The sequence below is a fragment of the Mastomys coucha genome, unplaced genomic scaffold, assembly GCF_008632895.1.
Source record: "Mastomys coucha isolate ucsf_1 unplaced genomic scaffold, UCSF_Mcou_1 pScaffold22, whole genome shotgun sequence".
NCBI classification, from domain to species: Eukaryota; Metazoa; Chordata; class Mammalia; order Rodentia; family Muridae; genus Mastomys; species Mastomys coucha.
The window spans coordinates 82,982,448-82,998,535 of record NW_022196905.1 but is presented as its reverse complement, the minus strand read 5'-3'; the positions used below and the strand labels follow the sequence as shown (position 1 = coordinate 82,998,535).

The 16,088-nt window shown below is 38.9% G+C and overlaps 1 protein-coding gene across 1 annotated transcript; it reads right to left on the bottom strand.

The window, feature by feature from the left end:
* Positions 1 to 3,317: 3,317 nt before the first annotated feature.
* On the bottom strand, positions 3,318 to 12,245 carry LOC116104586 (C-X-C motif chemokine 15-like). The gene is made up of 4 exons (XM_031391099.1): positions 12,188 to 12,245; positions 11,466 to 11,595; positions 6,773 to 6,856; positions 3,318 to 3,417 (listed from the first exon to the last, which is right to left on the bottom strand). Exons 1-4 carry the CDS (start codon positions 12,243 to 12,245, stop codon positions 3,318 to 3,320), a joined length of 372 nt encoding a protein of 123 aa, XP_031246959.1.
* Positions 12,246 to 16,088: the final 3,843 nt, after the last annotated feature.

The window sequence follows — 16,088 nt, the reverse complement described above, 5'->3', positions numbered from 1 at the left end:
AGATAGGCTTAGAACCTTGTGAGTGTAAACAAGGGTCTTTGATACAGTCTTTCATCTCACTGGGATACAGAGCTATGCCGTCCATCTTAACATGAGTCTTAACTGTCAGCATCTCTATCCTAGCTCCCCTCAAGCCTCAGCTGACTAATGCTCAGTATTACTCTATGGAATGGCCACTCTTGTTACAGACCTCCTTCCTGAAAGATGAGAGAGGGCTCTGGGTATTTTCTTCAACATCCTAAAAAATTAAGCTACTTATTTAAAAGAAACTTTTCATATTCAGTATTTCCAGATGATCTTTAGTGTAATTGCTTTCCCATAAACATACCAAGATCTCTTAGAGCCAAAGTTACACACTCACCCTCCCTTGATTTTAAAAATGGTTGCCTTCATGTCTTAAGGAGACTCCTCAGAGCTGTCTGGTAGCTACCTTGAGAACTGTCTGTCTTATCCAGGGGTTTCTTGGTAGCCAGATCTCTACTATTTTGTCCACGGGGGTGGGGGGCTGAATGTGAATGGCTGCATGTCTCAAACCATGTCAACCCATTACTTGCTTGTAAAACATGGACCTTCACACACTAAAAGACTCTTGGTCCTCTACTTTTGGATCTTTTTGTTTGGTTTAGTCTCAGTTGTTTGTATGTAGCTTATCTTATTAATTATCACTTTTGCTGTAATATCAAGAATAATATTTCCTATTTCTTCAGACAGTGTTTGATTTGTACATACAGTTGTGAATACAAGTCTGAATGGATGTTGTAACATCCAAGCACAATCAGAAAATCACCATATAACAACAACAGGAACAACAGTCGTTTTACTTTTTATGCTTACTTTCAAAGCAAGCTCAGTGTCTCATTGCAGCAACTCTGTAAGGGACAGAGATTATTTTTTTAAATCCTCCACATTTATAACTGTGTATAAAAAAGTAGATTATCTGAATATGAAGGAGCTCAGAATTCAAGACTGTGTTTTTTTGACTAGTAACATACATATATATGTGTATATATATATATGTATATATATCATTGATATCATACATATATATATCAATTGATATCATACATACATATATGTATATACATATGTATATGTGTTACTAGCCAGTCAAATATATATATATGTGTATGTATATACATATACACATATATATGTATATGTTATATGTATGAATATGTAGATGTATAATGTATCTCATCTCTCTGAACACAGCTTTCTAACATATTTTTCTGGGGCTGGATAGATAGCTCAGTCAGTAAAGCACTGGCTTTGGAAGCATAAAGACCTAAGTTTAATCCTCAGAGTCCACTCCTGTGTGTGTAACTTGAACCATGGGGAGTGACAGGCAGGCAACTAGATATACTACTCAGTGAGTTCCAGGCCAATGAAAAACCTTGTCTCAAAAAACAAAACAAAACAACAAAGAAGACAAAGAAAGAAAAGACAGCACCTAAAAGACAAGATTGTCCCCTGGCCTTCATATGTACCTGCCCCCAAACACACACACACACACACACACACAGAGAAAGAGAGAGAGAGAGAGAGAGAGAGAGAGAGAGAGAGAGAGAGATGCACATATGTATACACTCACACTAAAAACAATACAATAAAGTTCTGTCTGAGAAAGTATGTTTTCTCTTTCTATTAATAGCTGTCTTTGATTTCCCCCCTCATACAAGACAATAGTGAAGCTACCCACTGTACCATTAGCATCTGTTTCTTTATTCTGCAAAGACAGACCACAAAATGACCTCACTTGAACCATGGGGAAAGAGGCTCTAAGTTATAAGTAGTTGGACCAATGTATACAAACAAAGCAACATGATCAATAATACCACTTTCAAAATTAAAAATGAAATGTTAGGGGAAGGAAGTAAGTTTTGTGAGTATACTGTCCATGTAGAAAAGCAAAGCAGAAAGACTAAGCAGGAAATGGAGAGGCATCAGGTTCACAGAAAAAGGCAAACATACAAGAGTTGGCTAGAGAAAGCCTACACACAGTATCGTTAGTGTTGTAACACACTCTTTCATCAGAAATGAGAAGCAGAAGTGGATGTTTGTTTATTTGATATTTATTGGTGTTATTTATGCCTAATTTCTGCCAGGAAGAAGCTAAGTGGTCAGAGCGCTCCTGTGGCCCTGTCTCCCTGGCCCTCAGGTGTCTGCATTGGTATCCGGGTTATCATCCTCAAGTGTGGAAAGCCTCAATTTCCTACCGTTGTTCCCATTCACATTTTGGTTTGCCTATAATCTTTACCAATGTTATCTAGAAGGTTTGCTTAATTAAAAAAATTAATAAAAAATAATTGCTCTGGAAAGATGACTAGTGCCTGCCATTCAAGCAGGAAGACCAAGGTATGAGCTCCCAGAAACCACGCAAAGCCACGCACAAATATAACTGTAGCCCCAGTGCTCCTATGGTGACAGGAGGCTCCCTGGGATGTCATGGGCCAACTAGCCCGGCATCCCCAGTGGAAAAACAACAGAGGGACCCTGCCTTAAACAAGGTGAAAATTGAGGACTGACACCTGAAGTTTTGCACACCCATATTCACACACACAGACACACACAGACACATACACATACAAACTAAAAAAAAAAAAAATGAAAAGTACACTTTAAATTTTAAAATATTTATGCCATACAATTGATATCACTTCATCCACCACTGGTGTGTGTGTGTGTGTTTGTTTGAAGCACAGTCTCCCTATAGCCCAGGTTAGTCAGTCGCTGACTATGTACTCCAGGCTAGCCTTGAACTCATGATCTTTTTGCCTTAACTTCCCAAGTGCTGGTACTACATGCATATCCCACTGAGCCTCAATTAACACATATTTTTATTTCAGATTTTCTGATGGATGAAAATTTTCCAAAGAAGTGTTTCACTCTGGGGCACTGGAGATGAGCCCTGCTCTACACTGAAATGCACCCCTGTAACATCCCCTACTGGAGTGGGATAAATCTTTGAAGCACAGAATGTCAAGCAATATGTGGGTAGCTTGACAGGCAATAAAAGGATATACGATGCCATTATATGTAATGTCAAAATATGGGGGGAGGGGAAGTAGTCACCTGTGAGCATCCACCAGGGACTTAAGTAAAGAAAAAGACAGTGGCCAGCAGCAGAAGAGCTGGAGTCTGGAAAGACAGTGAGCCTGACCGATAAGTGCCCCACCCATTAAGTGAGACTTGGGGCTTATTTTTCTACATAATAATACTTTTATCACCTCAGTTCCCATCACTGGTGTCATAAGCTAATCAGAAAAGGAGCCAGAGGTCCCCAGAATTCAAGAGGGGAATTCATTCTTATCCTCAAGTCACTCAAATGAAAGATACAGAGGCTTTTCAAACTCAACGCTGTACAGAAGCTTCATTGCCCATGGAAATTCCTTTTGATTGGGGTCCTTAGGTAGGAACCTGAAAAACAAAGAGAGCACATATATTTATATGTATACATATATATACACATATATATACACATGTATATATATGATATATATATATATATATATATATATCATTATCCACCCTTGCTTTAAAATGAACATAATTTGGTCCTCTTTGGCATACCTAGTTACCCAGAGAGCCCTGCTATCAACCCCAACCCAAGATCTCCATTGTCCAGCCACATCTTTGCTCACTAAATGCCTTCATAAAGAAATTGAGAGTTCTCACACTAACAATTTAAAAGGACACATGAAAAGTCCAGGGAAAAAAAGAATCAAACACACCCAAGAGGAGTAGGTGGCAGGAAACAAACAAACTCAGGAATGAAATCAATCAATTAGAAACAAAGAGACCAATACAAAGAATCAACAAAACCAAGAGCTGGTTCCTTGAGAATATCAACAAGATAGACAAACCCTTGGCCAATCTAACTAAAAGACAGAGAGACAGTATCCAAATAAAATTAGAAATGAAAAGGGATGATATAACAACAGACAGCGAGGAAATTCAAAGAATCATTAGGTGTTACTTCAAAAGCCTGTATTCCACATCCAAATGGATGATTTTCTAGACAGAAACCACATACCAAAGTTAAATCAAGGTCAGGTAAACTGTTTAAACATCCCAATAACCCCTAAGGAAATAGAAGCAGTTATTAAAAGTATACCAAAAAAAAAAAAAAAGTTCAGGGCCAGATGGTTTGAGTGCAGAATTCCACCAGACTTTCAAAGAAAAACTAACACCAATACTACTCAAATTATTCCACAAAATATAAACAGAAGGAGCACTACCAAACTTATTCTATGAAAACCACAGTCACCCTAATACCTAAATCACACAAATACTCAACAAAGAAAGAATTTCAGACCAATTTCTCTTATAAATGTCAATGCAAAAATACTCAATAAAATACTCACAAACCAAATCCAGTACTACATCAAAAACATCATCCACCATGACCAAATAGGTTTCATCCCAGGGATGCAAGGCTGGTTCAATATATGAAAATCTATCAATATAATCCACAATATAAACAAACTGAAAAAAAAAATGGAGATCCACAGAGCCTGTGCCACCAACCATGCAGAAGCTGGACCTAGACACTTTTGTGGTCCTCAAATGAGTCCCCCTAACAAGTGGAGCAGGAGCTAACTCAGTCTCTGTTGCCCGCCATTAGATCCCCTACCCACTATCTGGACTTCCTGGTTAGGCCTCAGTGGGAAAGGATGTCCTAGTCCTTCAGGGATATAATGCCCCAGGTTGATGTGGTACCCAAGTGGGGGAACCCCTTCTCTGAGGAGAAGGGGAAGGAACAATGGGGAAGGGATTTATAAGGATGAGACTGGGAAGAGAAGAGGGAGGAGTTGTGATCTGGATGTAAAGTGAATTAGAAAGGAGAACACATGCATTTTTTAAAAGCTAAAATAAATAAATAAGTAAGTAAGTAAATCCCATTTGGTTGGTCAGTTGAATGTTAACAATCGCTCTAATTAACCACTTTATATGCATATCTATGCGTCCCTGATAGATCAAATTAGAAACAAATGAAAGCATACAAAGTTCAATGCTAAGTGAATTTTCCAGAATGGCACCCTAAGTGATAGCTGGTAAATCTAGAAACTAAACCACACTCCCTGACTGAATCTGGTCTTCCCGGGGCAGGCTAATGTGGTTAGCACGATGACCAGGCTGCTTAGTTTTTGTCAACTTGATTAGACCCAGAGTCACCTAGGTAGAGAGAATCTCAGTTGAGGATCTGTCTTCATCAGGTTGGTCTGTGGCCATGTTTGTGGGGCCGTTTTCTTGATTAATAACTGATGTGAGAGGACCTGGTTTACTGGATCTTGGACACTTCTAGGCAGGTGGTCCTCACTTATATAAGAAACCAGGTTGTGCAAGCTATGCCGAGCAAGCCAGTAAACAGCTTTCCTCCATGGCCTCTGCTTCAGCTCCTGCCTCGGGGTTCCTGCCCTGACCTCCCTTAAGAATGAACTGTAACTGTAAGCCAAAACCTCCTTTCCTCCCCTAGGTTGACTTGGTCATTTTTTTTATGGCAGCAACAGAAACCTGACCAGAACAGAAGCCCTGGGGTCATTCATAAGCCCTGATGCTTTGATTAGGAAACAAAGCAGAACCAGTTTCCACCCGACTGCCTCTCCTCATTTACACCACTGTAGCTCTAAAATCCCATTTATCAGAAGTGAACTTAAGTATATTCCTGCTGCCTGGTATTCCTTCTCAGGTCACTGTTTTGAAAATTGTATTTGAAGCTTCATTTAAATAAATGATTATATTTTTTCCTCCCACAATTTTTTTCCCTTAAAATTTCTCTCAGTTGCCGGGCAGTGGTGGCGCACGCCTTTAATCCCAGCACTTGGGAGGCAGAGGCAGGCGGATTTCTGAGTTCGAGGCCAGCCTGGTCTACAAAGTGAGCTCCAGGACAGCCAGGACTACACAGGGAAACCCTGTCTCGAAAAACCAAAAAAAAAAAAAAAAAAAAAAAATTCTCTCAGTGAATGGGCCAATAGCCTACCTAGTTGGTTGGCATGAAACACATGCTAAACAATTTTATATTTCCTTTACATTCAATCAGGATATTTATAACTAATAAGTTGCTGTCACCTTCAATAAAAGGTGAGGACTAGTGACTCTCAAGCTCGGGAGTGCCATGGGGTTACTTGGAGATGCTGTGGTAGACATTGTAGGATCTATCCCCGTTATTTCTGAACCAGTAGTACTGAAAGGAGGCCAAAGATGCTGGTTTGATGTACTGGCTGGTTTTGTGTGTTAACTTGACACAGGCTGGAGTTATCACAGAGAAAGGAGCCTCCTTTGAGGAAATGCCTCCATGAGATCCAGCTGTAATGCCTTTTCTCAATTAGTGATCAAGGGAGGGAGGGCCCAGCCCATTGTGGGTGGTGCCATCCCTGGGCTGGTAGTCCTGGGTTCTAAAAGAAAATAAGCTGAGCAAGCCAGGGAAGCAAGCCAGTAAGGAACATCACTCCATGGCCTCTGCATCAGCTCCTGCTTCCTGACCTGCTTGAGCTCCAGTCCTGACTTCCTCTGGTGATCAACAGCAATGTGGAAATGTAAGCTGAATAAACCCTTTCCTCCTCAACTTGCTTCTTGGTCATGATGTTTGTGCAGGAATAGAAACCCTGACTAAGACATCTGTGGATGGCACTGGGGTCTCTAGACTACACAATTCTAATCTCATTGTGGGTTTCTTGTCATCTATGACATATCTATGTATATTTTAAAATACATATGCTTTAAAATAAGACAGAAAGAACATGAATATGAAGATTCTTGGTCTTCATTTTACCTCTTAACAATGGGGTCAACAACAGCAACCACCCATTCAGCATTAGGATCCAAACAAATCGAATCTCCATTTTTCAGGATTGCTCTGTAAAAATAAACTGTTTTGGTAAAATAGCAACTGCACTTATTTAATAACAGGTCAAATGTACTCACTCTAATATCTGCAACTCAGATGCATACACTTCAAATGAACACACAGATTTTTCAAACTATATTAATCACATTGATAGAGTGGAACTTTTAACACATATCAGTGTGCCTAGCTAATTTAAAATTGCAGTTTGGTTATTTTTTTAATCTAAAACTCTACTCATGATTTATTGAAATGATGTGGCTTCACTGTGGAAAACCCTAACTATACCATTTCTTCAGAGATACATTTGTTCATGTGCGTGTGTGTATCAAAGTGTGGGTTGCTGTGCTCAAACTCACACTGGCAGACTCTAACTCACAGAACTGCAAAACTCTACTAGTAGAGTAGTTTCTTATATAAGGCTGGATCGTCTTACCATACTCTGATCCAAATTGTATGTTCCAGGGGGTTAAAAAATTACCTAAAACTTTACAATCATGAAAAATAATAAAATCAAACTCTTAGCAATTAACTAATAGAAGAAAAGCCAGCCACAGAGTATTATATATAATGGTACAAATTTGAAAATATTCTCTTTAAACACAGAAATAAGGCAAGGGTGCCTGCTCTCACGACAGCCATCTCAACAAAGTTAGAAAGACAAGTAAAAGTCATAAAGTTCCCAAGGGAGGAAAGGCGACTGCCATTAGTCCCAGGTAGCATGAGCATCCAAGTGAAATGCTGACACCAACAAACACAAAGCAAATGGATGCTGAGTCTAAGCACCGATACCCAGGATGTGAAATTTACTAACATGTTTTTATTATAGCATCCAGTTATGTAAAGTGTCTAGGGATAGTCTCTGTGATGTAAAGAAAGTATGAAGTAATTGAGGAGTATTGAAGGACATTAAACAAGTCCTTATCGAGTGTGGTAGTGCACACATGTAATCCCAACAACCAGAATGGTGAGTTCAAGGCCATCATCCTTTGCAGGGTCACTTAAAATGAGTGCATGAAGACATAGAGAGAGTCCCTGTCTCAAAGTATAAAATAAGAGAATGTAAATGTTCTCAGGAAATAAGAAGCAAATCCATATTCTTGAAATTAAAAAAAATTGTTATTATAAAGCTGTCAACTTCCAGGATATAACTCCAAAGAATTACATTTGCAAGTATATTTATTATATGACAAAATTGAAAAATGCTTCTAAGATTTACATGAAAGACCAGAGATCCTAGGAGAAACAAGTCATATCTGAAGAAGGAAATTGACAAGTTGCCCATTCCTGTTGTTTAAGACTGATAATCAAGTCTGTGCAGGAGTAAAAGTGAAGATGTACAAATAGAAATTCTCATGTGGAAAAAGACGTATATAGAATGTGTGTCATAACGAAAGCCTAGGAAGAACAATAATTGTGATTTATTCAATACAATATTGAATAAATAAAGTCTATTCATGTTTATGATGGTGATAAAATACTTCTGTTTAAACTTAATAAATGTGCTAAACACAGTAAACTAAATGGATTGCAAAATACGGTGTTAAGTAACAGAAGCATGTTACAAAAAGATACATTGTATCCCAGTACAATGTTACTAACTTGAAGTTTAAAAGCAGACAAAATTAACAGGAATTGTTTTTAGTATTATATCTAGATGGCAAAGAAAAGGACAAAAAAAGCAAGAAACAACAAAATTCAAGCTGTCTCCAGTTCTTGCAGAGATATATAATTTTGGAAGCATGTATTTTGTTGTGGCTGTCATAATAAACCTGAGGTAGAGTGATTCAAGTAATAGGAATGTGCTTTCTTCAAATTCTGAAGACTATCTTCAAGATATGGATTGGCAAGCTTGTCTTTTCCCCAGGTCTCTCTATTTGGTTTACACTTGACCAACTTCTCACTTTCCCCATGGTCCAACTGTTAACACTGTTCATCAGGGGCTGGAGATGACTTAGTAGTTAAGAACACTGGATGCTCTTCCAGAGGACCAGGGTTTGATTCCCAGCATTCACAGGGCAGTTCACAATTGTCTGTCGCTCCAATTCCAGGACATCCAATGTTTACATCTGGCCTCTATAGGTATTCACACGTGTGGTACACAGACATTCATACAGACAGACACAGGGGGTGGGAGGGTGGGTATGGGACACAATTCAGCTGACAAAAACCAGTCACATCTGGAGGCTTCTGTTGTTCTAGTTACTTTCTAACTTAAATTTTGCCCTGAGTAGCTAACACTTCCATGTACTCAATCATATTTATATTTGTGGAAGACTGAAACCACCCAGTTCCTCAACATTCATGAAGAGGCATTGTGTTATATGCTATATTAAGTTCCAAAGGGATTTTGAAGATACAACTAACATTACTAAACAACAAAATAAACAGAAAAAGTATATTTTTCAAATGCATCTCATGTAGTAGCCAGAGAAGTCTTCTCTGGTTGATATCAGAATAGAAAGTCTGACTGGGAGGGGAGACCTGTGCAATGTAAGGCTAATTTTTCATTGATTATATCTAGAGTGGAACAACTTAAGAATAAACTCCTGGAGTAAAAACAAAATAAAACAAAACAAAAACACAAAAACAAAAACCCTACCACAGACCAACAGCTTAGAACAGCACTTCTCACCCTATGAGTCACAAACCCTTGGGAGTTGGGGGAGGTCAAATGACACTTTCATGGGGGTCACTTACAACCCTTGGGAAACACAGATATTTACAGTATAATTTAGTAGTAAAGTTACAGTTATGAAGTAATGACAAAAATAATTTCATGGTTGGGGGTCATCACAACATGAACTGTATTAAACAGTCACAGCATTAGGGAGGTTGAGAACCACTGGCCTAGAAAGATGTGGGTGGGGGGCTTCAGCAAGGAGCTGAATTCTGCCAGCAGCCTGAGTTAAAAGCAAAGCCCTTCTGAGAATCTCTAGGTAAGCCTTCAGCTTAGTTGGCATCCTTCATAAAACAATGAGCAGGCATGTCTATCTGTGGCTTGACTCTGGTCTGGATGATAAACTCAGGACAGCTACCATGCCTTTTTATGTGCTCCCTACAGCCCCATGGGTTTCCTCTTCTCTTCTTCCACTTTCTCTTCCCAATCAGCAAAGACACTCAGCAGGCTGAACTACAGGATGAAGAGCAATAACCATATTTATTTTATAGTCTATTATGGTAATTTGTTACCTAGTAATGAACAACTGAGTCACACACATTAAGATAGACAGATAGGTAGGTAGGTAGATAGATAGATAGATAGGTAGGTAGATAGATAGATAGACTCATACATACAAACACGCATATACATTCATTTGTACATACATACATATATACACATACATACATGGATGAATATGTACATACATATATGCATGCATGTATAGAACAAAAGTTATAACTAAAGAGTGAAGGGATTTCATACAGTCTGTAAGGTCTGTAACTGAAGGTTAACGCCCCAGAAAAATTACCCTAGAGTCATTAGGCTACATTGTATGTGTTGGTACACACAAGTGTACAATGCAGAGATTCCTTTTTTTCATAAAATAAAAACAATTTTTACTGTAACAGCTTCATTGTAACATTCAACATAGCCAATATACAAAAGGAAACAATTTTCATTTGCCTTTTGAGGAAAGGATTATCCTACTGTCTGTAAACTCTGGGGCGTGGAAGTCACTGATAAATGTGTACTGATACTTATTTGGGAATAAACTGACTCAAAAGTTAAAAGAAATGAAATTATAATTGGTAATATCGTTTTTTTAAGATCTAAATTTAATGCATCTAACATTATAGCAACATTGTACATAGGATTGTATTAATCAAATCTATCAAAATTTTAAAACTATACCAAGTATCTATCATGGTCTAATATATCTTTTATGAACATATATACATATATATGTATATGTATATATACATATATGTGTGTGTATTTATCATTCATTGATGTAAGTATACATATACATACATACACACATACATACATACATACATACATTGATGGTCCCCTTTTCTTACATTCTTGCCCCTGGCTGTGTATCTTTGCTTTTTAAGTAATCATTGACTTCAAAGTTAACTTTTCTCAGCAGAGTTTATGAGATCAACTGTCTTCTCCACTTAGGCGCTGCCTTTGATTAGTGGTTTGATTAGTGGTTTGGTTTGGTTTGGTTTGGTTTGGTTTGGTTTGGTTTGGTTTGGTTTTTTTCTAGAAAGAGTGCACACCACTTTTAGAAATGACAGCACTAATGTTGGGTAATAGTTTCCCCATTCTATGTGGGAAGACCATTGTCCAGAGCCACAGTCTCCTATCTTTCCATGTAGCCCAGTGCTTCTTACTCACCCTTCCTGATGCTGCAGCTCCTCAATCCAGTTCCTCATGTTGTGGTGACCCCAACCATGAAATTACTTTTGGTGCTACTTTACAACTGTAATTTTGCTACTGTTATGAATCATAATGTTAACATCTGCATTTTATAATAGTTTCAGGCGACCCCTGTGAAAGGATTACTCGACCTAGAAGTTGAGAATCACTGAAACACATTCTCAAAGGAGAGGCCACCCAGAAATTTTTCATGCAAGAGTCTCTACCCTCCTCCATGTCTTTACGACTTACATCACTTCCTTTCTGTTGCAGTAGATATTAGGAAATATCACCTGGATAGTTTTAATGAATTGGAGAGGAATGGGTTCAGATGTTTTCTGAATACACTGACATCGTAACTCTTGAGTGTCACACGGATGGGCTGCAGGGGAAAGAGTAGAGAATGGCTCAGCAAAAACAAATAAGTCCCTAGTGCTCCAGTCTTTACTTGGACTTAGGAGCCGATGCAGCAGGTACGCAAGACAAACACACAAGGCTGATTGTATGATCTTAAAGGCAACAAAACACTTTTTAAGCTCCTAATATGTTTGAGAAAACTGCAAATAAACTAGGTGACTAGCACCTTGCTTAAAGGTAAGGATACAGTCAGTAACCAATAGTAAAACATTTAAGCCTTCATGATTATGTATAAATTTAATCAATTGAAAAGTGATGATTTCTATCACCTTAATACCCTAAGTCTGTTGGCAATAATTCTTCTACTATCAGCTCTAAAAAGAAATTCTTTTTAGAGTCTTATAGTCAGCCAGTTCTAATAAGTCAAATGGAGGAGGCTTTCACTTAACTCACTCAGACTTCCATGAACTTCAACAATCTAAATGCTTACCTGCTTACGCTTTAATTTAGCCATTTCTATAATTTGATTAATGGCCCAAATCACCTCGTTACATTTGAAATGTCTTCTGGGTTTTCCCAGTACCTAGATAGAAAAGGATATTTCCCCTTTAGCTTACCAAAGATGCTTAGGTTAAGGATAGCCAGCAGGAGCACGGGCCAGCATTGAGCAGCCATGTCTGTCTATGGCTTCACTCTAGTCTGGATGGTAAAACCAACATGGCCACAGTGCTTCTTTATATGCTCCCAGCAGCCCTGAGGATTTTCTTTCTCTGCTTCCACTCTCCCCACTGAAGAAGGATAAGTGGCGTGGTTGCTACTTCACAAGCCCATAAGGAGGTTGGGCTTAGTTTTCAAGGTCTGTTTAATTGAGAAGTTGAGAGCAGGTTGAGATGAACTTGATGCATACGGATACAAATCTCTCATTTCTTGGAGCTGAAACTGTGTAAATATAAGGAGTCATTGTCATTGACGAATGGGGCCATGAGAATAATTTTTACAAAACCCTACTTTGTGCAAAGAAGGGAATTAACATACTTTCCTACAGCAAATATTTGGTTTTTGCTCTTGTACATATTTGTATGGCCCTGCTTGAAGTTTTAATAGAATTTTACTGTGGTGAAATCATATTATAGCATCAACTACACAGGAAACAGGATCCAGACTGAAATAGCCTAATAAGTTTTATCCTATCAAGAGTAGAAAACTACAGCTATTAGGGACTTAGTGTGCATAAGTTTCCTTGGGCTTCAAGATTAATTAACAAAAGACTCTGAGATTTACCCTCCTTGCTCTTAAGCATATAACTGATTGTAATTATCTAAAATAAACTGTTCCTTGTTTGAGCATACACAACAACAACATGAGCTGCCTCAGCCAAAGGCTGGGTGGCCTAAATGGAAGCAATGTTGTGACTTTTAGAGACTTCAAGTTCAAGATCAAGGTGTAGAGAGGGTTGGTCCTTTTCTGGTATTACAAGGGAGGAACATGCTCCAGGTATTTTTACTTAGTATAGTCATGGTTGCCTTCTTGTTTACAATAGTGTTCTCTCTACATGATTGTCTACCACCAAATTTTCCCTTATTATATGACACTTAAAATACTGAATTAGGGCTCATCTAATTAACTAACTTTAACTCAATTGCTTATATTTTTTAAAGAAGAGAAGTTTATAGAATATATTTTGATCAAGCTTTCCTGTTTCCCCAGTTTCTCACAGATCTTCCCTACCTCCCTACTAAACCAACTTTGTGTTTCTTTTTTCTCTCTTCCTTTAAAAAACAAACTCAAAACACACACACACACAAACAGCAGAAATCAAAATAAATAAACAAAAAATTAATAAAACAAAAAAGTTCCCTAAAAATGTGGAGATATAGTGTACAAAAATACCATTGAGTTAGTTCTGTTTCGCCCAACTGCTCTTGGGCATGGGACCTACCTTAAAGTATGATTCATCTCCCTACTAACACTCCATTGTAGAAAACTGATACTTTTTTTTCTGTTGCCAGCCTGTATCAATTGCAAATAGCTTCTTGGCTAGGGATAGGAGCTCCTGTCCACTCTCTCCTCTCAGTGCTGGGACCTCCATCTGGCTTGAATCCCTGCAGGCCCTATCTGTGCTTCTACATTCTCTCTGGGCTTATAGATGCATCAGTTCTATTGTGTCTGGAGGCACTGTTTGCTTGGACTCAGTCATCAGTCCTGGCTTTGACCGTCTCTATGCCTCCTCATCCACAAAGATCCCTGAGCCTTGAGGGAAAGGCTTTCATGAAAACATCTTATTTAGAATGGAGTTCTCTGAAGTTTCTCACTCTCTGCACATTGTCCAGGTGTGGGTTTAGTTCCCACCTTCTGCAAGCAGAAGCTTCTCTGATGAGGGTTGAGCAAGGCACTGTATCAGCACAGCAATGTGTCATTGGAAGTTGTTTTAATGCTGTGTTTCTTTAGCATAATAGATTTTCTCCTAGGCTGATGATTTATCCAGCCTCTTGTTCTTGCTCATTTTAGTAGCACCAGGTATGTCATGCATGGGTTCCATCTCACGGAATGGACCTTAAACCCAATAAGAAACTGGTTGGTTACTCCCCTAACAGTGGAACCACCATCCACCAGTGTACCCAGGAGGCATGTCACTGTTATGGATGACAGGATTTGTAGTTGAAGTATATTGATGATTACCTTTCTCCCCTAGTAGAGTGCACAACATCTTCCAGTATCATGAATGCTAGTTAATAGGAGCAAAGCTTCTAGTTAGGAACTAGCTCAACCTCTTTTTTGTTCAGTCACCCATGTTAGTGTTGGCTTCAGCAATAGAACCTTGCTATCGGCTGTGAAGTGTAACCAATAGCCTTGGCAGTAGCCTGGGATGCTTGGGGATTTTCATTGGGACCCATCGGACCAATTACTCAACAAGATGTAACCCATTCTTGGCACTGGAGGCTTTGCTTGATGGCATAAGATGTCTAGTTGGGGCATCTTCCCCAAAGCCCCAATTCCTTCCCCAAAGGAATCCATTTAGATTCCTTTCATATGTGTATATATTTTAGGAAGCATCTATAGTCATGAGTTTCTATATGTTTTTTCAAATGTTCTTTAGTGTTAGTTGTCTCTCCCCCATATTCCTTCCTTTACCTTTCTCTTCCATCCCCTCCCTATTTAACCCCCCCTACTGTGAAGTCCCCTTTGTCTGTCCACTACATTATATAGCATCATATCAGTTGCCTATTAAAGAGAGACCAAATCTCCAAATAAGCTCACATTCTGAGCTTAGGACTACTGCAGATGAATTTTAAGGGGACACAGTTTAATTAATCTATTATAGAATTTAGCTACAGAATCTATGAACACAAGAGGGCTGATACAGTCCAAAGTCAAAGTTAAATCAAATACTAAAAAAGCTTCTTGCTCATTCCCATTGAGCATTCATTCCATGTCAGGACCTTTTGTAAACACTATGTATTGAAAGAGAATTTAAATTAAGCTGTGTTTCTGAGAGTGTGACAGCTTGTTTTGGAGAGACAGACTGCCCCCCCAAAAAAAGATTAAACCCAAAGAGGCATCTGTGTTTACTATAGTTGAGATCTTGGGTGTCCCTCAAAGGCTGTGTGTTAAAGGGTTCATCCCTTGCTTGGTGCTATGAGCAATAGAGGACATTTAAGAAATGGGGTCAAATGGGAGTTTTAGACTATGGAAACCAAACTCCTACCTAGCTGCCAAAATACTAAATTTTTATTACATTTATTTTATATCTCCAAGCAGCCTGATCTCTTTTTCAAACAATGACTGAAAACAATGGAAGCGATTTAACTATCCCACACTTTAATAGGCAAACATTGAGTAGCATTTAAATGACGATAAATGTCAGTAAGGTACCAACCTACTGGAGAAATTGAATCTGGCTATGGCTTGGTAGATCTGCTTTCCTCTGACTTTTGGGGAGTGAGGATCCAGGTCCAGATTTCAGCTTTAAATGCAGCCAAAAATCAGAAAGGGGAGAGAAAGAGAGAGACAGAGGGAGAGAGAGAGAGAGAGAGAGAGAGAGAGAGAGAGAGAGAGAGAGAGAGAGAGAGAGAGAGAGAGAGAATTAACATCTATCTGGCCTTTTAGGCAACTTATGAGCTTGACGGAAATGATAGCAACTTTGATTTTGTGGTTTAAATTTGGTTTCATAGTTTCTTCAGAATGAGAATACAAACACTCCACATAGCTCAAGTGTCCTAGAGCCCAGCTGAAACCGGCTATGGAGTGCTTGCTGCTCTACCCTGACTATGCTGACCACATGTGTACTTCCAGCCAGATTTCATAGATTTCCCGACTCACCTCACACTGTTTGCCCCATGCCCAACCCCCAATTCTCAGGCATTCTACTCATTAATAAAATACGTAAGTCTTTGCCTTAAGGTCTAGTTTCTGGGAATCTCAAGTGTGCAAATTCAGTTTCCTTTGAAAGCCGAATCCAACAGGAAGATTTATCACAGGAAGAAGCATCGAAAGAAAGCAGAACTCGGGGGGGGGGGG

Coding starts and splice junctions, on each gene's coding strand:
- LOC116104586 (XM_031391099.1), bottom strand. CDS start 12,245: ATGGCTGCTCAATGCTGGCCCGTGCTCCTGCTGGCTATCCTTAACCTA. Junction 11,596..12,187: donor CCTTAACCTAAGCATCTTTG/GTAAGCTAAAGG, acceptor TTTCCCCTGCAG/CCCATCCGTGTGACACTCAA. Junction 3,418..6,772: donor GTTGACCCCATTGTTAAGAG/GTAAAATGAAGA, acceptor TTTGTTTTTCAG/GTTCCTACCTAAGGACCCCA.